This window comes from Lutra lutra, chromosome 12 (genome assembly GCF_902655055.1).
Source record: "Lutra lutra chromosome 12, mLutLut1.2, whole genome shotgun sequence".
NCBI lineage: Eukaryota > Metazoa > Chordata > Mammalia > Carnivora > Mustelidae > Lutra > Lutra lutra.
The window spans coordinates 14695250-14722336 of record NC_062289.1 but is presented as its reverse complement, the minus strand read 5'-3'; the positions used below and the strand labels follow the sequence as shown (position 1 = coordinate 14722336).

At 44.3% G+C, this 27087-nt stretch overlaps 1 protein-coding gene across 4 annotated transcripts in view; it reads right to left on the bottom strand.

Annotated features, from left to right (window-relative positions):
- Positions 1 to 7081: 7081 nt before the first annotated feature.
- RNF152 (ring finger protein 152) overlaps positions 7082 to 27087 on the bottom strand; it is a 78538-nt gene continuing 58532 nt past the window's right edge. For 3 of the 4 annotated variants that reach the window (XM_047697876.1, XM_047697875.1, XM_047697878.1), the window contains one exon: positions 7082 to 14914. In XM_047697876.1, the coding sequence (XP_047553832.1) occupies positions 14154 to 14765 (612 nt within the window). In that variant the 5' untranslated portion in view covers positions 14766 to 14914 and the 3' untranslated portion in view covers positions 7082 to 14153. The remainder of the gene's footprint in view (positions 14915 to 27087) is intronic. The other variant, XR_007121955.1, reaches the window with a different exon arrangement.

Here is a 27087-nt window from a genome sequence, read left to right as displayed (position 1 = left end):
AAAGCAGACATTTGACATCTATGCCTATAAAAGTTTATATATTCAAGTTGACCTAAACTGCATTTTTTTTTTTTTTTAGAACTTCTCACTGGAAGGATAAGGGACCACCTTCCAACTTGGATTATTTTCTACTTGAGCACACACACTGTTTCCTGGGCACCTGCTGTGTGCCAGGGACTGTCTGCCACTTTTGGGGAAAGTGACGTGTATCCCACGCCACCTTACATCCAAGTACAGTCAGCACTCCTCACCCTCACACACACTCACTGATGCACACTCATGCTCATACATACCCACCCACACTCATATATCCACGCTCTCACACACCAGTGCACACTCACGCTCACACTCACACGCCATGCTCACGCTCACATACTGACCCACACTCACCCACTCATACTCACACCAACACTCTCACACACCGATGCACACTCATGCTCACAGACTTGCAATCACACATCCATGTTCATGCTCACACTCCGTATTCGTTACACTCACACCCACACTCACACCAGTGCACACTCGTGCTCACACTCACACATCCATATTCATGCTCACATACTGACTCACACTCACACCCACACTCACACACCGATGCACACTCATGCTCACAGACTTGCAGTCCCACATCCATGTTCATGCTCACACTCACCATATTCATATTCACATCCATACTTTCACACACTGGTGCACTCACACTCACATCCATGCTCACACTCACATACTGACCCTCACACTCATACTCACATCCATGCTCTCACACACCAGTGCACACTCATGCTCACACTCACAAACCCATGCTCACACACTGACCCATACTTACACTCATACACTCATGCTCATGCTCACCTGTTCACATTCACACCCACACAGTCACACTCACACATATCCTCCCTTTCTCCTCCCAGAGCCAGGACAAGGCCGAGGCAGCAGAAGCCTCTGGAAGCGAGCACCTCCTTACATGTCCCATCCCAGCAGCCTCACCTCTCCCCATCCTCCCAGTCCTGCCCTCTCCCTCCTCACACACACACACCACAGAGCACAATTAAATACAACAAAATCAAACCTAGTCCAGTGTGCCAGTGGGCTATGGGGAACACACAGCATCTGTAAATGGTCAAGTGACAGGGCTGGTACAGTCGTGACATCAGTTAATTCTGACTAACAAGTGAAGCCACCTAGGCAGTCAGCCTCAAGCATGAACATTTTAAAGAAGAGGAAATGACTGTATTGTGGGAAGATAGCTGAACAGGAGCAGCTCACTAAAATGGGTTTGACGGGCAGGAAAGAGAAAGCCACTGTTCCCCACAGCAGTAGCAAGAATCTAAGTGTGGAAAGTGATGAGATCTGCAAAGAGAATCCCAGCCACACCGCCCCCCGCCCCCGGGGTATTCCAAAACCCACTGTGCATCCGAACCTGACCAAGCTGAGCTATCCCAGCGGACGAGCTGACTCACGTCTCATTCATTCAGCAAACACTCACGGAGCCTCCATCACTCCTCTGAGTGCTGGGGGCGGGGGGGTGGGCAGTGCTGAGTGCCAGGCACAGATGGGTCCCCAGGGCAGGATTAACCTGATCCCCTCTCTCAGTGGTACTGGGTTCAGATTCTCTTGTAGGAAGTCTTTTCCCATCCACTAATTCTGCTTCTCCAAAATTTACATATTCAATCCTTTTTTAAAAAAATATTTTATTTTTAAGTAATTTCTACACCCCATATGAGGCTTGAACCCACAAACCCCAAGATCAAGAGTCAAATGCTATACTGACTGAGCCAGCCAGGCGCCCCTGTCCTCTTTTTTTCTTTTAAGCAGAACACCATTTTCCAGAACTATGTAAACTGAAGTCATTCTGAAATTAATAATGGTTTCCATAGAAATAAAAGCCACCAAGTACCGGCTTCGGAAAAGGATAGAGGAGTTGGGCTGAAATTTGAGGGAGTGCAAAGCTTCTACTTCGGAATGAATGTTACCCTCTCGGTGGCTGTGGGGAAGACGCACACTAGAATGGGGTGAAATCAGGACCATTTCTTGGTTGTCGGACATAAAGCCAGGAAGGAGGTGTGATTTGTCCTAAATGGTGGGGGCGGGGGATGTAATTAAACAGGGAACTTAACTGTGCAGTGGGGCTGCTTGTGTTTCAAGTGTATATAAACTGATAGAAATTTATAATTTATAGAATATAAATATAAAATTTATAGAAGCATAGATAGTCCCTACATTGCTTATGCATTGTTTATGAGTATACTGAAAGTAATGATTACATGGGTTCCTGGATGGCTCAGTTGATTAAGCGTCTGACTCTTCATTTTGGCTCAGTTCATGATCTCAGGGTCGTGAGACGGAGGCCTGCATTAGGCTCCAGGCTCAGCATGGATTCTGCTTGAGACTTTCTCCCTGTCCCTCTGTACCCTGTACACCCCCGCCCCCGCCCGTGCTCGAGCATACACACGCATGTGCGTGTGCTTTCTCTCTCTCTAAATATAATCTTTCTAAAAAACTAATTATTACAACTATTGATTTCATTTCATGAGTTTTATTTCTAGTAAAATGATTTTCTATGAAATGCTAAAATATTTTTAATTTATGTGTTTTGCATATATTTGTAATTTCCTTTATTTGTTTGCATAATCCTCTGTGTAGCGGTTCTCAAAGTATGACCCTCTGCCCACTGCGGGGCCAACAAATCTTCCTAATGGGTTCCCCTTGACAATCCTAAAACTTTTTCTTAAGTGCCTGAATGAGATCAACTCATTAATAACTGTCTACATATGTTTTGCTACATGTGGTATTTTTAAACTAAAATTAGTGCTTTTTAACTTCAGAGAATTTAGACGTGGCTCTAGTATTTTACTGACGCTGCAAGGCTCCAGTCACATGTGTGCCTGTGCGAGTGGCTGGATTCCGACAATGTGGGGGGAGGATATGTATTAATTTCCAGCGCTGCCTGGAATGATCATGTTTTTTAATTGCTGTGCTTTTGCTTCTTCACAGCAAATTATTGTTAGTTTTGTTCATCATTATCAATTTTGTTTGTTGTGAGTTGTTTTTAACCCCATAGTATGTAGTAATGAATATTTATGAATTTTTAGGCTATAATTTTCCAAAATTGCTCTGGTATGTATGCACTGTGTGCAAGTAAGAGTCACCCATTCTCTTATTACTGAAGCGGATGTATACATATTTGCCCCATCATTTGCTAATAGGAGAACGTTTCATCTGTAATGTGTGCACTGCATGGAATGTTGGCATGCAAATTACAATAGAACATGAAAGCAAATCTAATAAAATACTGGGTTATTTTACATTTACATGTTACTGTTTTTAAAAAGGGAACATATGAGTAGTTGTTTAATCTTAACATAAAAAATAAGCAAAATATATGTGTGTGTGTGCGTGTGTGTGTGTGTGTGTGTGTGTAGTTTTTGGTTTTTTTGTTTTGTTTTACCCTATTTTGATTAACTGGAACAAGACAAAATTGTGAATCATTATTCAAAGTCAATAGTCTCCAAACTGTGTTTTATCAGATGTTAATAGGTTTTCTGCAAATGATGGATTCTTTACTCACATAAATTGGGAGAAAGTGGTATGCATTGTGTTTCCCTTTTCCAGATTTGGCAAGGCCCTTTAGCATACCACGATGGTTAATTGTACGTGTCAACTGAGATAGGCCATGATGCCTAGGTATTGGGTCGGACACCCGTCCAGAAGGTATTGCTGTGAAAGTATTTTGTAGATGAGATTAACAGGTAAATCAGTGGACTTTGGGTAAAGCCCACTGTCCTCCCTAGAGTGGGTGCGTCTATTCAATAAGTTGAAGACTTTTAGAGAAAAAAATAGTAACCGCTAAGGAAGAGGGACTCCTGCTAGCATTTTGTTTGGGACTCAAGCTGCAGTGTCAACCTTCTCTAGGTCCGCAGCCCACTGGCCTGCTCTGAAGACTGCCAGCTTCTTCAGGTACATGAACCAATTCCTTCACATAAATCTCTTTACAGATCTATATACAATATGATAAATTTATATAGATATTTGTATATATACATATGTGTGTATATGTTTCTCTAGAGGACATGTCACACATGTTAAAGGTTCTAGAAAGTTATACAATTCAAAAAAAAAATCCCTATTTAACCCAGTGTTTTCCCAGTTTATTTAACCACGAAAACTTTTTCATATAATACCTACAACTATCTCAAATACGGCTTGGGCCAGTTTCTTCTCAAGGCTTGACTCTAGACAGAGCTGATCTGTATGCAGCCTCTGTCAGTAAGAGCAGACTCTAAACTCGTCTAAGTCAGGAACCAATAGCACAACTACTGGAACGAAAGGCTCGACCTGCCCTTTTCTTCTGCACACGGTGCTGGCAGAGGAAAACAGCTACATGTTCTGTGGGCAAAGCGAGGTGAAAATACTCACTGTGGAGTCAGTTCCACATACAGCGACGTCTGATGAAAATAACTACCGGAGGAATGGACCCCATAGCTGGGCTTTTGTCCAAGGCTCTTTTGTGGCTATTTCTGGGGACTGGTGAGTCGTCCTGAAATATCACCCATGACAGTGCATCGTGGCACAAGGCAATGCGAGAATGGCAGGGGGCCTGACAGGAAAAGCCAGCTCTGCCTCCTTTCTTATTGTCCCTTCTTAAACGGTCCTCACTGACCCCAAGTTATCCTTCAGAGCTTATTCTAGAAGCCATTGCCTTTTCTAACTCCTCCCTTCCCCAGAACCCACCAGATCAGCTTGCCCTCCCCCCTGTCAGCTATGTTCAAACACCATGTACCCCTGCCCTGGACATAAACAGTGTTTCTTTATTAATGCCAGTCTTCCCTCCAGGACTGTGAGGGCCAAGAGGCCAGTGGCCACTTCCATCTCGTGTCTGTCAAGCAGCGGGAGTGGCACAGGAAGGAACAAGCGACCCGAGGAGATCCTACTCCTCTCCGCTCCCAAGGGCGTCTGCCATATCAGTTATCCTTCCTTGGTCGCCCAACTGGTGTAGTCGTCTCTCCTTTCACCCGTCTCTAAAGATCTTCACTCTTTCAACTTTTGGAGAAAATCTGTGCCAAGAGTCCACGAGATGTTCACACGTATGTGTAGGCACATGCGCACAATACACATGCACATGCGCACACCCATGCACATTTCTACATCGCTGACTCTTGCAAATAATAATCTATATGTTCATTTACCAGCAAAATAGTGTGAAGAGATGGGAAAGCAAGGAACAGGAGGAGAAAGGAGACTGAATCCAATTACAGCTCTGTCCTTTTCTGGGTCAAATAGAATTGCACACAAATTTTCAAACCTATAAAAAGAAAGGGAGAGGCTCAGTCCGGGTCGAGGATCCGTTCCTTCCCCCACCCCCACCCCCCCACAGCTGCCATTTCCCCAGCCCAGTGCCACACTACGTACACTGAACGTGCATTTTTCTTCAAGAGTTATTGCTGGAAAGAAAAGCATTGAGAAAAATAATGCATTGGCAGGGAAATAGGCTTTCACTTCAGGAAACTCGGCTGAATATTCTGAGGGGACACATCTGTCAGGACTGAGGGTGGGGGTGACACACAGTGGATGCCAGTCCTGGCTCCAGTCACTCTCTGTGCCCAGCCCCCATCCCCTCCAGACCTTTGGGGGTACTCAAATGCAGTACCCCTTTGCAGGAGGGGCCAGAATGGCAAAGACCTTGGAGTTGACACAGGTTCCCCCACTTCTTCCACCCCTACACCCAGAGGCAGAAACCTTGCACTAGCTATCCGAATAGAGCCTCTTCTGCAGAGGTTGCCAACGTGGGGTTCCCCAGGCAAGATGTGTGTGCAGGGCTCACCCGTGCTCCCCTCTCATTCACTCCAGGTCCCACCAAGTCTACAGAGAAGTCTCTAGATAAGGCTCTAGATACAATCCAGTCCTGGGCTTGGAGGAGCTAAGACCTGGAAAAGCTAAGGTATTTAACAAGGGCCTTAAATGCCTTCTTGCCCCTTTTGAGTTAACTCCTTCTCTAGCTGAAAGAAATGCACAAGCTTGAAGAAGCAGTTACAGTAAGGGAATCCCTCCCCGCCCCAAAATACACACATGCCCACTCACTCCGAGACTGGGGAAAGGCACACAAGAAATTCTAAAATACGATAAATGAATTTCACATTTCCAAAAGTCTGGACTCCCTAGTACAAAACTTGCTTTTTGGTACAACAAAAGGGTATCTCACACTTTTAAAACTATAGGGAGGGGCACTTGGGTGGCTCAGTCTGTTAAGCAGCTGCCTTCTGCTCAGGTCATCCCAGGATCAGGTCCCACATCTGGCTCCCTGCTCAGTGAGGAATCTGCCTCTCCTCCCACTTCTCCTGTTCAAGCTCTCCCACTCTCAAATAAATAAGTAAAATCTTAAAAACAAACAAACGAACCTCCCCCCAAAACCTATGGGGATTTTTTAATTGCCCAGAGAGAGCCAGGTCATGCTTATACAAGCACGCATGCATGATCAGATCATTGATAAGCCCTTAAAAAGGATTAGGCCACTTGCAAACGGAGTTGAAATTCATTGATGTGATCCAGAGTTACTGAAAGACAGAATGCTTTTATCAGAAAAGGCTCTCCTGAAAACTCTGTCCCACTGATGAGAACGTGCATTGAAGGATGCCTTTCCAGATTCAGAGCCAAGAGGAAGATGACATGGGGGCCTTCTTCTTACTACATGGGGGGCCTGGGTGAAGCTGTTCTACATATAGTAAAATAAGATGGTTCACCTGGGGCCCGACACACCCAATGCCATTTTAAGACAGTAGAAGGAGAAAGTCGGGGCCACGGGAAGTCACGAAAACCCAAGTTGCAACACCATCCTCGGTCTTACTCATTACAAATGCATTCTTCGCCTTCTCAGAGAAGCTGCTTGAAGGTCACCTCCACTTAAAATTCTTGGCTCAGGAGCTCCTTGTTGCTTTATTACCCTAGTCTATTAAAATTCTTAGAGTAGCTGATGATGAAAATTCCAGCGCATTTTTTTTTCTTCATAGAGTGGGAAGAAAACACACACACACACACACACACACACACACACACACACAAAACCAGCACGTGAGTCTGTTTGAAATCATTTTATGAATTTTAATCATAGCAAATGTGTTTTAACAGTAGTCATAAAATCAACATTACCACATATACAAAGGACAAGACAACAGTTTGGCATACAAAAATACCATATATTAAAATTGGGTTCATTGGAAAAACTCAAGACTTGCTAAGACACCATCTACACCAGAGAAAGCAAGCAAGAATGCTTTTTAAGACATTCAGATTTATAAACAGCAGCTTGATATCCCACTTCCAAAGTCAGTTATTTGGCAACATTTGAACAATATTTTCTACACAGCCCAGCAGCTCATTTATCTGTAGGGCAATTTGGCCCTTTAAAACAAAAGCTTCTAAAATAAATAATATGCATAATTGTGAACGAAACATGTCAAGGACTTGAGTTAGCCTCTCAGCAGCATTAATCTAGCCACCTAATACTGGAGTATTAGCTCTCGAGAGGGCCAGGGAGCCCACCAGTGGGGCTGGAAGACCGGCGGGAACAGTGCAGAGCAGCTGCGTGGCTTATGATGGGGGAGTCGGGACCCGCCCCAAGCTGAAAGCAGCCTCCCCACTCGCAATCGTCCATTGAGGCAAACAGGACCAGGTGGTGGAATAAGGAAAAGTATAATGACAACCACCAGGATTGAAAACCAAAATACTCTTGGATGAGTCTTCCCAATAGATCAACCTACTCAAGTCAACCACAGACCTGGGCAATGCATTCCACTGCTAAGAGGGTATTATTAGAGTTCGTGGGTAATGACCTAGCAACCAATTCTAGAACAGGCTCAGAGATTGTCTAGCGTGTGGACAACCCAGGGGTGGGGGTGGAGCAGCTTGGATCCTCTCACTGGCCCAGCCCACTCTCTCTGTCTTCAACTTAGACATCTGGAACTGAATTTGGTAGGCCATCCTAGAATGACAAATTGTGCTTGTCTAAGTTATTCCTAGTCGTCCTTGTGTTTCTTTTTTCAGCTGGTTTCTACCACAACTGACCTTCAGCTCCCATGTATTTTGTTCTCCACCCATGATCCCACTACAGATTTCTCTCCTTTTATGCAAGTATTTTCTGTCTTGAGCACATCTACCTATTACTATAGACCCAAGGCCACGTCTCCACTGCTCCCACACAGGATCTGTCTCTCAGCCAGAAAAATCAGGCCAGGAGCTTCCTAAAGCACAGTGTATGACAGCACCTACTCTGTCCTCCCATCTAAACAGAGATGACACAGATTGAGGTCGAGGGGACATCTTCCTCCTCTTTTTCCTCCTCCTTACACCCCATGTTCCTTTACCATGCTCACAGTCAATCATCTACTTCCAGATTCTCAAAAAGCAAATGTCAAATTCAAAATGGAACATCACTTTGGAAAACTAATTAGAATAACCCAGTAACTCACAGGGAGAATACAGAAAACCCTCACACAGGCTACTAGCCCTGCACCCTGCGGTGATGAATTTAGAGCAGTGTTCTAGAAGAACAGGGACAACTCTAAGAGAGCACCCCCAGAAAAAACAAAAGACAATGCCTGCTGATGCGGACTTTAAGAGACTCCTCTGTACTTTGCCCCAAATATTACTGATTGTTCCTATAAAAGATCATAATATGAATAGTATCAAAAACCTTAGACTAGAATAATAAAGTCCAGCTAACAAGATGAGTGTTTTCAAGCACCACTACATCGTAAGGGAGATATACATAGTGGGAATAGTGGGATACCCCGGGCAGTGAGTCCTGAAAAAAAAAAAAAAAAATCCATTGGCCCAACTGTGCAAGGAAACTTGTGGAGAAAAATTGGAGCCACACTGCATGAGTTCAGGAATAATGGTACTCCACCTGAGCCAAAAAACAAGCCATTTGAAAGGCAGAAACTAAATGCCCCTCCTGCTTGCGTTCTTCAATCATCAATGGCTTTCCAATAAAATGTATAGAGGAGAACCCACCTTTTCATAGGTTTGAAGTGTCAAGGGTTTATTCACCTAGACATTCCCAAAGGTGGTTGGTTTGATATAATGTACGCAGCCTATAGCATTTGTTAAGAAATTAACATCTAAGTTCAACATTATATAACCCACAAATTGGAAAACATGACTAACAACATTTTTTTACTTGATTTTTTAAACTCCTGTTACATCTAAGTCGTGTGTGTATGTACATATATGTCTATACCTGTATGTGCAAATATATATATATATATATATATATAGTGAATCGTGTCAGAAAAAAAATCAATGGCTTCAATTTCCACTTATTTTTTAGAAATATTTCATGCTTAATAAAATTTAACTGAATTTAACTAAAATTTAACTAAAATTCACTGCTTTTGAGATAGACTAATACTTTCAACACAGCTACTGGATTTTCTTGATGACTCCATTCTTTTCTGGAGCTTCTGTTTTGGTTAAGGGTTACCTTGTATGTGATGTTTTCCTGGGAATGACGGAAATGGTCAAGGATGACCGATCAACTGACTGGTGACATGTTTTGTGTGGGAACAAAATGCACACTGACTGACAATATCGTTCTTTTAGGAGAAGATAGAAATTCAAACCTTTTCGATATCACTCCTCTCATACCAATAACTTCTAGACTTCTAAATTCCTCTTAAGTCTGAAGACAAACTATTATCTTGGCAAAAAAAAAAATTAAATAATTTTAAGAGATAAGCTATAAAGGTCATGCCCACTGACGAGTTCTCAAAAAAAAAATCTATTTTGCTAAAATTTTTTTAAAATTTTGCTAAATTGAGACAAATGCAATGTTCACATTATACTCAGGAACAATGAAAAGTAGACTAGCCAATTCTGACACCGCACAGGATTTCAAATAAAGCAATGTGAACTCTTCAAATCAAAATACAGACTAGAATAAGTATCATACCATCAGGAAGAGTCTCATCTTTCTATGAAAATGTATCTCAAACTCAATTTTCTGCTTTCTTTTACTCACTTAAAAAGCAATTTTCGTTAACTTTAATAACCCTTTAATAACACTTTAAATTCCCTGAACAATGTTTTTTAATGTAAAAAAAAAAAAAAAAAAAAAAAAGCCTTTGTGCACGGCTGCAAATTTGCAATTTGTTCAGTGATAAGAGATAAAAGGAAAAACCAAACAAGACTGCACGTGTCAAATCTCACTCTAAGAACAGTACCTATGCTGTCGTCCAGCATCTGAAAATGGGTCCTCATACCAAACACAACGACAAGCCAGCAGACTTCAAGGGCAAACAAAACCCCTCTACAAACACTGCGAAACATGATTGTTCTTACATTTCACACCTTACTCATGCAGTGATGAAATCTGGGTAAGATGCTTGAAGTGAAGAGGAATTTCATTAGACTTTTTTTTTTTCTGTTTTTCTGTAACATTTACTTTTTGGCCCTAAGATCCTAAACACAGTTTCACAGTATAGGTCATGCATAGCTTGCAAGTCAAACGTTTATACAGTTACTGTCTAACTACTATTTTTGGACAACAGATTCACATGCAGCTAATGATCCCAGACGAGGGGCTTCATAAAACACTCTTTATGCCTCACTGACCATTCTATGGCCCAAAGTATGTAAGTAATAACCCCAAAGGGCAATCAATGAATTTGAATCATCATACTTGAGATCATTTATCTTTTAAGCCCAGAAAGGATTTTTTTTTTTTTTTAGCAACTGCATGTTACTAAACCACAAACTGTTCTCTTAGCCCTACTCTGTACCCTGTCAACACTCTCATGCTAGATCCCACTATGCAACCCTCCAGAATTACATGGTCCAATACGGTAGTAACCAGCCATAGGTGAGTGACTATGTTTAGATAACTTAAATAAAATACAAAATACATTCCTCAGTCATACTAACCCCACTTCAACTACCCACTAGCCGATATGGCCAGTGGCCACTATATTGGACCGCATAGGCCATAGAACACTTCTGTCATCGGAGAGAGATCTATTGAACAGAATAGCTCTAAGTGGCACCAGCACATGGGTTAACCTTCAAGGGACCTACTTTTAGGTCATGCTCAAAACTGAACTTAATTGTATTCTTAAAGAAAATACCTTTTAAGCTTTCTAATCATAAAGTATGACTGAAACTGAAAACCAATTGGCCTTTTCGATCACAACTTGTGCCCCAGGTCACTGTACAAAAATTTCCCAAGACAATGCTTTTTGATAGCATTCTTGGTTGGTTGTACTTAACATATGAAGTATTCTCTTGCTTATGTCAAGATCATTAATAAAGATGAAAATTCATGCTTCTTAAAGTTTACTATTTACACAACACTCATTGTCCTTTACATAAGGGTGGGGGGAACCAATGGTTGACAATTTTAAAAATTCAAATCACATCATTTTTTATTAAATGTCTATACTCATCCTTAACTCAATCATCCTTTCGTTTCCCAGAGAGGTAGATGCTAACTAAAGCGGATATATATATATTTAAAACAACAACAACAACAAACTAAAGCACTATTGAGTGAGTAAAGGGTATTTATTCACCCTCCAAAGGATCAGAGCCCGACAGAGACATCAACAGGCCTCGGAAAGAGCAGAGAATAATGCAGTTCTCGTCTCCATTTTGCTGCAGAATTACAAGGGGCCACACACCTCTGTGGGCCTCCATGGACTCATGCACAAAAGGAAGCCACCAGAGGCTGCTCTCAGCTCTGACTTTCTGTGCTTTCAGTTGTGATTTTTTTCCACTGATGTGCAACTGTGAATTCCAGTTGATTGTGTCCCTGGACTTTTGTCACACGGGGTAGATGAGTTGTTAGTGTCGTGGGGAAATGCCAGAAGAGGCCAGCGCGATGGGATGCCAACTAACATGAAAACATCAAGTGTACAAATATTCTATCTGCAGGCTGAGCTATGACGCACAGAAACACGCGCACACATGTGTGCACAACTGCACACTTTGACAGGCAATACACAAGTAACTGCAGGCAGAATCCGTTGAAACAGTATTTCTTAGGTCAGGAAGACGCACACACAGAATTCTGATTTGGGTGTTATTGTTACCTTAAATTGTAAAGTCAATAATCTATCACAGGGCTGATTAATTTAGCACTGCTTCACTGCAGCTCTAGCGTGGGACTGTTTTTAAGTTACGTGGACATTTTTACTCTACGGCTTTGCACTAAGAAACACAGGGCGCTCTACCGCCACACACATTAGTGTCTATATAAAACCTACTTAACACGCAGGACTCTAGTTCATACTATACTACGGGGCCAGTCATTTCATACTGAACATAGACAGACATAGATATCATTCACAAAAGCAACTCAAATATGGCCTGGCTGAAAACTGCAAGGGTCAAGTCCGTTTGAAATGTAGCATTCTTAATGCAACATTTTCCGTGGTCTTTTTTTTTTTTTTTCCTTTCCTCCAAGAGGTATAGAAATTAGGTCAGACATGCATCACGGCAGCCTGGCAGAGTTTGAGAAATCGACACTAACCCAACAGTATATTATGTTACGTAATAGAGGATAGTATTGAGTTAATAGGATACCTAAATTATTAATACCAAATAAATCCTAGATTATTTGTTGTATAATGCCCAATAGCTTAGACAATAAAATGGCATTTTAACCTAATTTCTACTTTGAGCTTTCAAATACACTTGCTCCATGAATTCCATAAAAGAAATTAGAAGAGAACCGTAAAGCTGATGGCTATTTCTGAATGCACACACATCCAGACACAGGAAATTACAACTTCAACACCAGCAGATCTTTCTTCACCGGCGTCCGCAGATCACTATACTTTTAAGAATATTCGAGAATTTATGATGAACTGATCCATTTTAGATTGGGAATGTGAGTCGTTAGTTTACCTTGTCACTTTTCTCAATAAAAACATATTTTGAAATACAAGAGATTTTCTCACTTGTACCAACAAGAGGAAATTGGAATCCTAAATGGTTTACACTCTCACGGAACAACATCGTTCAAAAAGCAATCATGGACTGTCTATTAAAATGTCAGTCCAGGTTTGTCATCAATGAACAACACTCATATCTATCATGATACCTCCAAACCCCGAGCCAAGACAGCGTCTTCTGTCACTTTCCATCTGTGCCTCACAGAATACAGGACTTGGATATACAGAGGAGGAGCAAATGTTGGAAGTGATATGTGCGTGACACTTCCCGGGGAGAGTCCTGGGTCCTGGCGCTCGAGAGGTGGCCACCGAGTCAGGCCCTGGACTCATTCAGGCCCACAAAGTCTTACTCCTGGGATTCTTCTGAAAAGATTCAAAACCTGAGGTAAATCAAATGACACACACACACGCACACACAAATAACACAATATTTACATTTAAAATTCTTACTTCGTGAGATGGCTTGAGAAAAATTGGCATATAGGGTTCCTGTGGGATTAGGCATTTCTCATTATTACTCAGTTTATTGCTCTCCTGTTGGGCTTTCAGTTTAATAAACACGTAGCGAGCTCTAATTACAAGGGAAGAAAAATGGAGGTACAAAACAAAACACAACACACTGGAAACACTTGTTCGGACACTTTCTTCAAAAAAAAAAAAAAAAAAAGACCATCCACTTCACTTATTTTAATTCGGGTGCCATTCAAAAAGTATAAAAAGCCTTAGCAACTAAATGAAGACTGGATTTCCATTAAAAAGGGGAAAGGAACCAGCACTGCATGTCGTCGCTGAATTTTTAGGGGGATTCTCAGGTTTAGTTCTATTTGTATACATAAGCATCTTTGTTTTAATCTACCACATTTAGAGAAGATCACATTGTACGCACTTGCACAGTTTAACGTCTAAGTAGAATACGTCTATCTCATAACAGGATTCTGACAAATCATAAATCACAGTCCATTTAATAAATGATTATGGGGATGCATGCAATCGTCTTCGAAGCTGTTGCCACCAACGCTCAATGATTTGCCCGGTATCTCGCTGAGACCTCGCGTCTGCCCTTCGCGTCTGTCTCCGGTTAATCAAGTGGCAGCCCAGAGGCCAGCGCTGGCACCAAATGATCAGCGTCGCCCCCCATCTTCTCGCTGCGATCCCATCACCAACACCTGCTCAACCCCGAGTTGGCACCCACGAGAGACTCCCCTGCCGCGCTGTTCAGCCACAGGAGATCACAGTGAAGCGCTTCGAAATGCAAGACATGTTGTGCAGCACGATGCCCAGCAGGAAGACGAGGACGCAGGCCACCAGGATCACAGTGCACACCCCGGACCAGGTGGAGCTTTTGGCCACGCCACGCCGGTCGGGCTCCTCCTCCACCGCCTCCTGGGGCGCCCCGCCCTGCAGAGGCTGCTGTTCCGCGGGGATGGTCACCACGGTGACCGGCTTCTGCTGGCTCCCGGGCAGCAGGCGGCAGCCCATGTCTCCGGGCAGCAGCGCTCGCTCCTTGGAGATGGGCAGGGGCAGCATGTAGCACCCATTGCTGGGAAGTTTGATGAACACTGGGGTGTGCTCGGACGCGTGCGGGATGGCGATGACCGCCAGGACCTCGGGGTCGTCGGGGAGCTGCGACACGGAGAAGCCCGGGGGCAACTTGGTGACGCCCCGGCACCAGGGGCACCTCACGTCCTTCTGGCTCGTCCTCATCTGCTGGAGGCACACCGAGCAGCAGGTGTGTTTGCAGTCCAGCAACTTGGGCCTTCGCCGGGGGCTGTAGTAATTGAAACAGATCTGACATTCCAGCAAGGAATCCTGGGAGAGCGTCTCCATCGCGCCTCTGGGAAGCAGGAAGGCCAAGGCCAAGGGGAAGGAGCTTGTTCTCAGGGGCAGGCACTCCCACGCCCTCCTTCTTGGCTTTCCAAAGTCGTGAGGGGATCAGGGAGCTCACAGGCACCGAGCATACTCGAGTGTGTTCATTTCTGAAGAAGACAAAAAAATGCAGAAAAGTTAATTATTTCAAACAAGCTGAGGTGTCAGCACATCAGCCGGGGTTCAAAAAGTCTTGACACTGGGTCAAAAACATAAAAATTTCCCACTCGGGAGAGATTACAGGAGTCCCACTTGTAATGCCCAGTGCAAGGTACAGGAGTTGTCTCAGGCGGCTTCTTCCGGTAAGTACCTTGCTCATTTCTACAGGGAATGCTTTCACGGGGGCACACATGCCCCATATTTCATAAAGAGGGAGACTTGATTATGTTTTGAGTATCTTGGTGGACCCTGGCTTGTTCTTCTAAAATACACCGAAGAAATTCTCTTGCTTCCATTAACTTTGTATCGTCTCCTAAAAGTAAATTTCTTTCCTTCAACCCGCTGGTCGTCTTCTCCTGACTCGACTTACCCTCCTGCAAGTGTTCATTGCCAGATTCAGGCAACTTCCCAAATCTAGGGAGTCCATGTAACTTACTTGTTCAATTCCTCTCGCAAAGAAAATTAAAACAGTGCAGCCAAATATCTGGGGACCCCCCACCATATCTGGGGACCCCCCCACCATATCTGGGACCCCCCCCCCACCAAATCATTGAAATAAAGTAATGCTTGTCATTTGGTTTCAAAAGAGACAAGAACTCAAAACAACAGCAACAATGGCCAGCAGCAGCAATGAGCCTTCAGGCAGCAGGGGTCACAAAGGCACACAGGGACCCCTAGTATTTTCCATCCCTTACTTTAATTGCAATACTATTTAGGCTCGCACCCAGGAATGGGACTGCAAGCAAGTACTATTAACTCGCCAGTCGTAACCAAGTATTGTCTAGCAAGAGGTTGCCAAAGAAGACTGGCAGGCAGCCCCCACCATAAAACGAAAACAGTGTAAGCCTCCTGGTACTGAGAGGAAGCAGAATGACTTGGTTCAACTTAACTGGGGTCTGAGGAAACCCCTAAGGCTCCAGTGTGGCAGTGAAGGCTGCTAATTCTGTTTCCTATTGAAAGTGTCCAAATTACCCGTCTCTGGATGGAGTAACAATGGCTCTGGAAAGAACTACCCGACCACTATTGTAGAAAAAAATCACCAGTCCTTGAACCCCACCCGCTCCCAGGGCCAGGAGCTAATAACAAAGAAAAGTTCCAGCACACGTTTCTTAAAAAGCAAACCTTCTTTTTCTAACTTCCCTTGTGAAATTAAGAATGTACTCCTTGCCAATGATATGATTTGTTAGAAATCAGAATTAGAAATGGAGGAAAAGTTTAAAGCAAAAAATCATCACTGGTGAAAATAACAACAATAACCAAAACCAGCAACATACCGTGAAACATTTTAGATGTAGTAAGAGCGCCTCGATTAAGTTACTGAAAGTCAAACAAAATAATAGAGCATTCAGAAAGTTCATATCATAATCAACTGCTTATCTATCCACTAATTTAAGAAATGTTTATTGAATAATTGAAATCTGCTAAGGGTAGAACTCAAATGTTCTCGATGAAAAAACATATTATTGGGTGATGGAGGTGTTAATTAGCTAGATGGGGGGGCAGGGGGTCCTTTCACAATGTCCATATAGCAAATCGCCACCACGCACACCTTCAATGTCTTACAGTTTTGTCAGTTATACCTCAAAAAAAACTGAAAAAAGTAAAAATTAAAGCTATCTGTGGAGCATCTATCAGGCACAAAGCACAATGCTAGCTACTACTGGGCATATAGATGAAACTGATCCAAATCCTACTCTTAAGCAATCTGGTTAGGTAAGAAAGAAAACATGAATAGATTTTCTCTTCCCATTCATGTATTCATTCAGATTCTTATTGAACATCTCCACGTATCAAGAATTATGGTATTTGTTTTTGTCCCTTGTAACCAAGATCTTGTCACTGCCCGTAAGAAACTCCCAGCCTAGCAGGAACCAGTTATTCATGTGAACAGCTATAATACAAACACAGAGGGAAACCTGCCGGACAGGGGTAGGAGGAATCAGGGAAGGCTCAACGGATGATCTGGATTATGGAGAGAATTTGGACATATAAAAGCAGGGGGCAGATCATTTTCAGGTTCAGAAATCAGTGTGAGCCAAGGAAAGAGCGTGAGCAGCTGCAGAATTATTTCTAGGCTCTACCTGTGGCACTGGCTGGAGAATTTTTTTTTCCTAATATGAGAGTAACTTGAAAATCCCCGCTCTAAGAATTTTATAGTTTTAGCTTTGATGTTTAGGTCTTTGAAACAGATGCCTTTTAATTTTTTATGATTTTATTTCTCAGTAATGTCTACAACCAATGTGGGGCTCAAACTTACAACCCTGAGATCAAGAGTCTCAGGCTCTACCAACTGAGGCCAAGGTGCCCCCAGATGCCCTTTACAGAAATGAGATTCTTGGAGAACTTGCAAGCAGCCTCCCGCAGGCCCAGCCGGAGAGAGAGCATTCCTGCAGGGAGGGGAGAGGGGAGTGTGGCCAGGCACAGACCACACACTGTGGACAGCCTTGAGTGCTAAGGATGTGGGGCTTTCTGGTGGGCGATGGGAAAATACCAGAGAGGTTAGGAGTATGAGAATGAGGGGGCGCCTGGGTGGCTCAGTGGGTTAAGCATCTGCCCTCAGCTTAGGTCATGATCTGGGGGACCTGGGACTGAGCCCCACATGGGGCTCTCTGCTCAGTGTGGAGTCTGTTTCTCCCTCTCCCACTGCTCCTTCCCATCTCCATCCCCCACTCATTCTCTCTAATAAATAAATAAAATCTTAAAAAAAAAAAAAGAATATAAGAATGATTCATTAGGTAGTCATACTCAGGATAGATTGGAAAGACCTGCAGGGAAGCTATTATAATATTAGACAAGACGTAACGAGTCGTTGAAGGAAAGATGGGCAATTAGGCTGAAGAGATGAGAGGTGCCAAGCGGTAGGAGAGAAGTTGAGTGGGATCCGGCAGTGAATTACAATGTGGCTGTGTGGCAGGGAGAAGGCACAGGTGAAGTCTGTAGAGGAGGGTGGCATCATTAAGAGAAATAGGGATCCTGACGGAACGACAGTGAGTTCTGCTTAGGCCACCTTCCAGTTGAGGTGCTGGGAAGAGATACGAAACAAGTTATTCAGGAAGACAGGAAAGAGTTGGGAAAAAAGGGCGCCTGGGTGGCTCAGTGGGTTAAGCCGTTGCCTTCGGCTCAGGTCATGATCTCAGGGTCCTGGGATCGAGTCCCGCATCGGGCTCTCTGCTCAGCAGGGAGCCTGCTTCCCTCTCTCTCTCTCTCTTTGCCTGCCTCTCCGTCTACTTGTGATCTCTCTCTGTCAAATAAATAAATAAAATCTTAAAAAAAAAAAAGAGTTGGGAAAAAAGCTGAAAATGTGGGGATGATAGTATAGAGAAGAGTCAGGCATGGACCTGGAGACTCAGGTGAGGGCCACCAAAAAGAGCTATCAGCCAGAGACAAAAGAACAGAGAGACACCCTCGGGGAACACACAGCTCCTTCTGATGGAAAGGATGAACGGGGACAGAGGTAGAAGGAAAGCCATCATCTCCCAGCATGCATCCCTCGCAAAAAAAAAAAAAAAAAAAAGAAGAAGAAGAAGAAGAAAAAAAAGGCCTGAGCAGCATGAGGGTATGGAGAGAGAACCTTGGGCTTTGGTGACCAGGAGGTCCTTGGTATTATTTTTTTTTTATTTTTTTATTTATTCGAGAGAGACAGAGTGAGAGAGCATGAGAGGAGACAGAGGGAGAAGCAGACTCCCCATGGAGCTGGGAGCCTGATGTGGGACTCGATCCCAGGACTCCGGGATCATGACCTGAGCTGAAGGCAGTCGCTTAACCAACTGAGCCACCCAGGTGCCCCCAATCCTTGGTATTTTTTTTAAGAGTGTCTTCAGTGGAGTATCAGGGGGATGACATAGTCGGAAGGGATGCTGGAATGGAAGCACCGGAGTCCCTTTGGAGGTAGCGTGAGGCAAAGGGGCAGGCCAGTAGCTGAGAGGGCGAAGAATCACTTTGTTTTGAGAACAGAGAAATCTGAGGGAAGAGAAGCAGAGGAGGCAGGCGTGCTCCAAGCCACAGGGTCTGTGCGGTCCTGCCCAACACCATGACCGCCCGCGACGGGTGCAGGCAAAGGGAGCGCATGAGCTCAGACAGGGGAAAGCTGCCAGACGTCTGCAGTGGGCAAAGCGGAATGGAAATCCCCCGTGAGCCAGCAGTTAGGGTAGAACCTTCTCATTTCAGACCCCAGGTACAGAATTTATTCTTTCCTAAAATACAAAAGCAAAACACAGGGTTTGCTGGCGAATCTTGGCAAATGTTCCTCTCTGTCCTTAGCATTAAAGCCCAGGGACAGAGATAAGGCCACGGTGACAGACCACAGGCAGATGGGAATGTGCTTGGGTGGGAAGGACTGACTGCTTGGAGCTATGGTGGCAGAAATGACAAAACTGGGGAGGGGGGAAGAAAAAGCACAGATTCCTGCAATTTTACGAATTTGGAGACAGCTTTCTTTAACAACGGCACTCAGGACCACCACCTTCAAGATACATGGAGCTGGGACAAAAAAACTGTTTCTTGATACCAGTACGGAAACTGTGACCACGAAATTATCAATTTTCCTTCCTAACAAAACAAAACAAAAAAAAAAACCCTTCCTGCCTGCCTTATCCTTTACCTTACTTTCATATAAAAAATGTGGGAATCAGTTTAGTGGAGGAGGAAGAACAAGGGCTTTGGCCTCAATGAACCTTGGGTCCAATCCTAGCTCTATCACCACCAGCTGTGACACTAGAGCGAGTCATTGAACCTCTGGAAGCCTGATTCTTTACTGGCTAAAGAGGAAAATGGAGTTCTAGCTGAATCAGGTAAAAGGCTCAAGGAGCACTCCTTCCAGTGCTGTGTGCCATCTGCCCAGAGAGCTCTTCCTGGCTCTCAAAGAACCGCCATTTTGAACAGCTTGGGAGGAAGAATGCAAGGGTTCTCCTTGGCCCTGCCCCAAGGCCTGCCACACCATCATTTTTCAACAAAACCAACATGCAATTTTATTCACGAATTTATGTTCCAAGTAATGCTCGCTTACATTGCACTCCTTTAAAACTGGATTATACGGAAAAAAAAAAAAACAAAACTGGATTATACTACTCAATTTTCAACTCTATCCACGTAAGCCTAGGCCCTAGGGTAAAGGCTGACGACCAAAGCAGAATGGGGAAACAGTTCCTATCTTCCATGCTCAGCCACTCAAGGCATCCTGGTGACAGCATCTCTCATCTATCCGTGGACGTGCTCTGTGTGACGCCAGCCTGTACTGCATTCCAGCTTATTTTCTGCAGCATAATTAGTAATGATGATGATTAGTTAGGTAAAGAGAAGAAAATTTATGAGCCTATGGACCAAAGCTGATGATGAATCATCCCTTTTCCCTTCCTTCAAAACCTGGAAAGGTGTGTGTCAACCACAGAAGAAAGGGAATGCAAACAAAGCCCACGTAAGCTGGGAAAGAAACTCGAGTGCCTGGTCTAATGCATCTTACATGAAGCACACTCAGGTGAGAGCCTCAGGAACCAGAGTCTGAGGTTCTTTCCTTACCAGAGCAAGACACGGCAGTCCAGTAAGACACTCATTACATTCAGGAGGAAAGGGCACTGGGAACGCATACAAACAAGTGTATTCTGAAACATCATGGGACAATTTATTTTTGAAAGAATCTAAAGATCAAAAACCAGATCACAAGAAGAGGAAGAGCCCCTAAAGGAGGACATTCTCAAAATAATTATGGCTTATAATAAGAGAACTAATTTTCAAACGTATTTTCCTAAGACAGTCCTTAGTTTCATAAACGATGTCAACAGTACAGCATACAGATAAAAGGCCTTGAACAATCACTGAACTCAGTACTAACGCATGTTTTGGTTTAAAATGCCTTTCTTAAAAAAAATAATTATTTGACAGCAAGTGAGCAAGTGGGGCGGGGGGCAGCGGGGGCAAGAGAGAGAGAGAGGGATAGAAGCAGACTCCCCACTGAGCGTGGAGCCCGATGCAGGGCTCGACCTCACAACCCTCAGATCAAAACCCGAGTGGGCGGGGCGCCTGGGTGGCTCAGTGGGTTAAAGCCTCTGCCTTCGGCTCAGGTCATGATCCTGGGGTCCTGGGATCGAGCTCTCTGTGCAGCAGGGAGCCTGCTTCCTCCTCTCTGCCTGCCTCTCTGCCTACCTGTAATCTCTGTCTGTCAAATAAATAAATAAAATCTTTAAAAAACAAACAAACAAAAAACCCGAATGGGGACCAGTCATTGGGCACTCAACCGACGGTGGCACCCAGGCACCCCTAAAATGCTTTTCTTGGTTTCAGCTCAGGTTGTGAGTCTGCTCGAGATTTTCTCCCCCCACCCCTTTTCCTTTGGCCCCTTGCTTACGCGCCCTCTCTCTCACACTCTCTCTCAAATAAATAAATAAATATTTTTTTTAAAACATGGATTGAGATTTGTGTAACTACAGGGAAGCATGATTGGGGGGTGGGGTGGAAATGTTGTTGTTTGGGAGTAGTGGGTATTTGATGCTCTTCAACACTTGATAAATTTTCCCCAAAATAAAAGTTCCCCTTTTAAAAACACTATATAATTTCAAACACCATGATAAAAGGTGTGGGCATGATAAAGCGTCACTATGAATTCAGTGGTGGTAAAATAACACAGACCTCCAATACCGAGTCTGCGCAGTCCCAGTTGCTTTTAGAAGTCGAGGCAAATGAGGATAAAAAAGCGGAGGAAATAAATAATCCAGAACGTTGTACTCTGCTTAGACTCTTGCGACCCTCCGTACGTCCTGATTTGGATCTGTGGCTGTGACCTTCATTGGGAAGCCTCCCCTCAGAACTGGCATGGACCAAGAGCAACTACATCTGGCTGACCCTGGTTGACCTTGAACTATTCCACCCGATGGTCTCCATCAGGACCTTCAATTCAATGGTCCTGGTGAGAATCATCTTGAAGTCAGAGATTAAACTGGACACTGTCCTGCTTTTCTTCCTCTCTGGAAATAGCTCCTCCTTCTGATGCTGGCTATTTATTACTTCATTCTTCAAGAAAAAGTAAGTATTTGAAATGGGATTAAATGAAATCATTACAATTCCATGTAATGTGGCATTTCAGCTGGTAAGACCACTTGGTTATACTGGATCTCGGCAAACACTCTGGTAAGTGGCAAGAATGGGAATGGCCCGGCAGTGACGGACGTGCCGCTGACTTCCGGTCCTCTGGTAGCAGAGAGCAATTCTTTTAGGACACAATTGCCTGATGGACGCAGAGTCCAACTGGCCTAACTACACTCACTCTGATTTAATGGAGAAGGCAGTGGATTCTAGGACTCTGACAAATGTTAAATGAGAATTCCATCGGCCCCAACTCTAATATTTACATTGTTTCCTCCTATGAGCATCCGTGGTTTGCTGTATTTAACGATGTCACGACTCTAGAAAGTGAAAACTCTCAACCATTGTCTTGGATGACCTGAGGATGCGGCAGGGAATGGTGACCCGGTCTAGAGGCAGAGTGGCCTTGGTGGCAGGGGCAGACCCGGTGAGACAGAGAGATCGTGGCTATACAGGCAGAGGGCAGCAGACCAGCCAGCCAGAAGGCCATGATCAGCCCCAGGGACCTGCACACGACCAGAGGACTGGCCCTGCCAGCACTGCCCCTTGGGACAACCACAGTCCCGAAGGACTGGGCCAGAGGACAGGGGCCAACTCTGTTACTCTGAAAATTAGACTAACCAAGCTGGGGAAGCTGAACCACGGCCGTCAGAGATGTTATTTATTCAGGAGCATTTCATTTACTCAGAAGCATTTAAGTCGAGTTACAAAGAAGATAAACAAATTTGATGTCCCCCCCCCCCCAGTTTGGCAATGCATATTTAAAATCCAAGTATATTGGAATCAAGACATTTTTAGGAATTAAAGCCGAATTTCACTGTAGCCATGACTGACAATAACCGCTGGTTTTTGTGGGTTTGCTTCTTCTAATAGCTATCAAACCATCACTACTCTTAGGGGTCAGGAAAGGAGGATCTTAGCTCTAATTCTGCCCTAATCAAATGCGTGACCTTCAGCAAGTCACCTCCCCGCGAGCTGTGGGGTCCTCACCTATGAGGACACTGTACGAGATGATCCCCTAAAGTACCTTCTAGCAAACACAGTCCTACTACATGAACAAAGTGCTAGCTTTCAGTGACGGAGCCGCCAGGCTATTTGTTCTGCGCTTATGGTACCTGCCAGATCATCTGTAAGTATCATGTTAATGATCTCACAAGAATGTACATCTACGTGAGAGAGCGGGCAGTTCAATAAATGGGAGGCAACTTACATTAGAAATTTCTTCCTTTGTGCCTCTGGTTCAAAAATGAATTTAGGTAGAGCTAAAGGGCTAACAGAAACAGCCATAACTGATTTGCAGCAACAATCCAAAGCATAACTATCTTATGTCTAATCAATAACCTTCTTAGATTAAGGAAGATCGTGCTATTACTTAAACTCATTACCATGTGAAGGTGGTCCCAACTTTCCCTTGAAAAGTCATCTGCACAGCCGCCCACCTCACACAGAGGATAATACTGGCATAAATCAGATACTTTGTTTCACCTTCACTTGTTCTGATCACCAGTAATGGTGAAGAAAAAGTTGCAGGTGCTCATAAAAGCAGGGTAGAGATATTTATATCTGTCAGGGGATCCCCAGGCTCCCTGGAGAGGAGGGATAATAAAAGATGCCATCAGACAGACAGACATAGACAGGTAGGACAAAGGGAAAATGATCAATTACCCCAAATCCTAGAATTCTGAGTACAGCCAAAGGAAATGACAAGTCAGACATCTAAGTAAGGCCAAAGAAATGAAAAACAAACACCCTAAGCCTCCCCAGTGGCTGGACATCTACTAAGGGAAAACATTCGGTAGGTAAACAAGTATTTACTGGGAACCCATCATGTGCCAAGCGTTATCCAAGACACTGAGACACTACAACCAACTAGTGCCTTTGCCCTCAAGGAGCCTAGACGTGCACTTGAGGGAGGAGCTATGGAAAGAGAACCAAGGGGTGGGAGGGGGGCGGCCAGTCAGAGCACTGAAAGGAGGTGCTTCTTCAATCTATCACGCACGGGCTTCAATCAGAACTACCAAGCAAAGAACTTTCACTGCCTGTTAGAACCCGAAATGTTAGAGCCAGCTATCAGCGGGCTCACTGTTCTTCCTGCTCCGGTGACACCGGGGAACAGGAAAGTCAGAGGGAAGGAAAATGACATTTCCTTTTATGATTAAGCACCACGTTAGACCCATGCGGGCATCACCCCAGACAGCAAGGTGGGCTCTGAGCTATAAGGGCTATAAGCAAGCCTCAAGAGAAGCCGGAGTTTGAGTTTGAGTTTGAGGGGGGAATCTCAAGGTCGTCTAAAGACAGCCCAGTGCTAGCGAAGCACATTAGGTCATCACTGGGGAGAAGGGTCTGAGGAATTGAAGTCGTGCATTAAGGACCCCGAGGCTCTAAGTAAGCAAGCTCCCGGGAAGGCAAAGGCCCCTCTCTGCCGTGGATCCCCACTGCCCCTGCTCTTCATGTGTGGGGTACAGGGGGACGCTGAAGGCCCCAGTCAGACTTGCTATGTATCCATGTGCATTTCCAGAATATGAACCACACAGGTGCCTTCCCCACCAACCCCAGCACAAACAGAAACCTTCAGGCAATTTGTTTTTTTTAATTTTTTCCCATTGTGTTTTGTCTCTATCAGAGACCCTCGACTTTCTTCGGTAAAGAGGCAGATATGAATTTTAGGCCCTGTAGGTCAAACAGGCTCGTTCACAAACACTCAACTCTGCAAAGTGTGAAAGGAGTCATAGACAACAAAGAACAGTGTCTTTACAAAGACAGGCCTAGGATTGGAGTTGCCCAACAGGCTATCATGTGCTGACCCCAGATGGCTACCATTTCCCCTCAGCCCTGCCCTTAATCCCCTAATTTCAATGCATTACTCTGGAGACACCCATCCCCACATCTGCTTCTTGCTTTAACATCAGTTATCTCACCTGGTATCTTTCTGTCAAGTTCCAGAAGGCAAAATACTTTCATAGTTATTTGGGGAGATAAGAGAGTATCAGCTTTACAGATGCAACACCTTTTTAAATGACTGTTTTCAGAAAACAGGAAGAGAGGTGAGCAAAGACATTGACAATGACCATCATACCTGACCACTAACTGCAACACCATTCGTGAGAACACAGAAGTAGGGTTCCAGACTTCTTTCCACTTAGAAATATGGATCTATCACTTGGACCAAATGGCAATAACTCTAGAATTTATCATGACCACTCCAAATTAAAGACAACCCCTAATTTAATGGAATGTCACAGGGACACAGTGGTAATGGCGCCGGACTGCCCGAACTGTGGATATAATCCTGTGTTCATCTCCACAGTTATGGCCAGCCGGGAAGTAGCTGAACCAATTTAGATCTCGCCAGGTTAATCTCAGCTTTAAAGACCTTATTTATTTATTTGACAGACAGAGATCACAAACAGGCAGAGAGGCAGTCAGAGAGAGAGGAGGAAGCAGACTCCCCGCCGAGCAGAGAGCCTGATGCGGGGCTCGATCCCAGGACCCTGGGACCATGACCTGAGCCGAAGGCAGAGGCTTTAACCCACTGAGCCACCCAGGCGCCCCTAATCTCAGCTGTATGTTGCTATCTCATGGTGCTTCACCTTTATCAAGAAGGACACTGGGTACATTTCCCAAACACATGGAGAAGTCCTTCAAAGTGCCACAGAACACGGATGAAGATGAAAACTCCATTAATCTGAGACACCCTGAGGCTAGAAGGAGGGGCAGGATAGGAAAGTCTTAGCTCAACTTTATTTATTTTTTTAAGATTCATTTATTTATTTGAGAGAGAGAGAGAGAGAGCAGGGGGGTAGGGGGTGGGCAGAGGGAGAAAGAGAACCTCATCCGCTGCACTGAGCACAAGCCCAACACGGGGCTCGATCTCATGACCCTGAGATCACAATCTGAGCCGCCACCGAGAGTGAGACGCTTAACCGACTGAGCCACCCAGGCACCCCTTGGCTAAGTTGAAAAAAAAAAAAAATCTAAATATTAAGACTCACCTACTTTTACACATTTAAAAAATACATACATTTCTTAAGATTTCCTCAGAATACCTGGAAAACATTCTAAATTAAACATCTGAAAAGAACAGCACATCAAAAGCCTGGTGGGTTTTAAAGATATCTCTTTAAATAAATCTATTTGGAAGCTAGTCGTAAGATTATTTTCTTTGAGCAGGGAGTATTTATTGCTGCAATCTCTCTACCTAGCATCAATTGTGATGATTCATGGCATAAGTGAAGTCTCAAACTGAAGTTGCTCAGCTCCCTGACTAAACTAAACCCAGGAAGCGCCGTGGAGCGGGGGGGGGGGGGGGGTGCGCAGGGAGTCAGCTGTCAGGCTGCTTGTTACACTTCTGCTTTTTCTGACATCCAGCTGCAGTAACTCAATGAGACTTGACTTTCCATTTAGGCAGGGCAAGAAGAAAAAAAGCAACCCCCCCCCCCAAATGGAACGGTGGTACAACCACAAGCCATCAACCATGAGTCCATCTTTCCTAACCTCACAAGAAATCCGAAAGACTTCTCCTTTGCTTTCTTATGTTTGTTTTTAAGTCAACTCAGAAGTAATACTTGACAACAAAATGCACATACTTTAAACAACAGAGTTCAATGAGTTTTGACAATACACACAGCTGTGTAACCACAATGCCAATCAAGCTATTTCCATCACCCCACAAGGTCCCTTTGTGCCACATCCAGTCCATCCTCCCTCTCTGTCCCCGGCTCCAATCTAGCTTTGAATCTGTAGCTTGTCTGTAGGTATAGGTTTAAGGCAAGTGACAATATTCTTTTTTTTTTTTAAGATTTTATTTATTTATTTGACAGACAGAGAGATCTCAAGTAGGCAGAGAGGCAGGCAGAGAGAGAGGAGAAAGCAGGCTCCCCACTGAGCAGAGAGCCCGATGCGGGGCTCCATCCCAGGACCCTGAGATCACGACCTGAGCCGAAGGCAGAGGCCCCAACCCACTGAGCCACCCAGGCGCCCCAAGTGGCAGTATTCTGAGTGTACTTTCAGATGACCTAGGACCATATTCTGGGGAATAAGGTGTTGAACC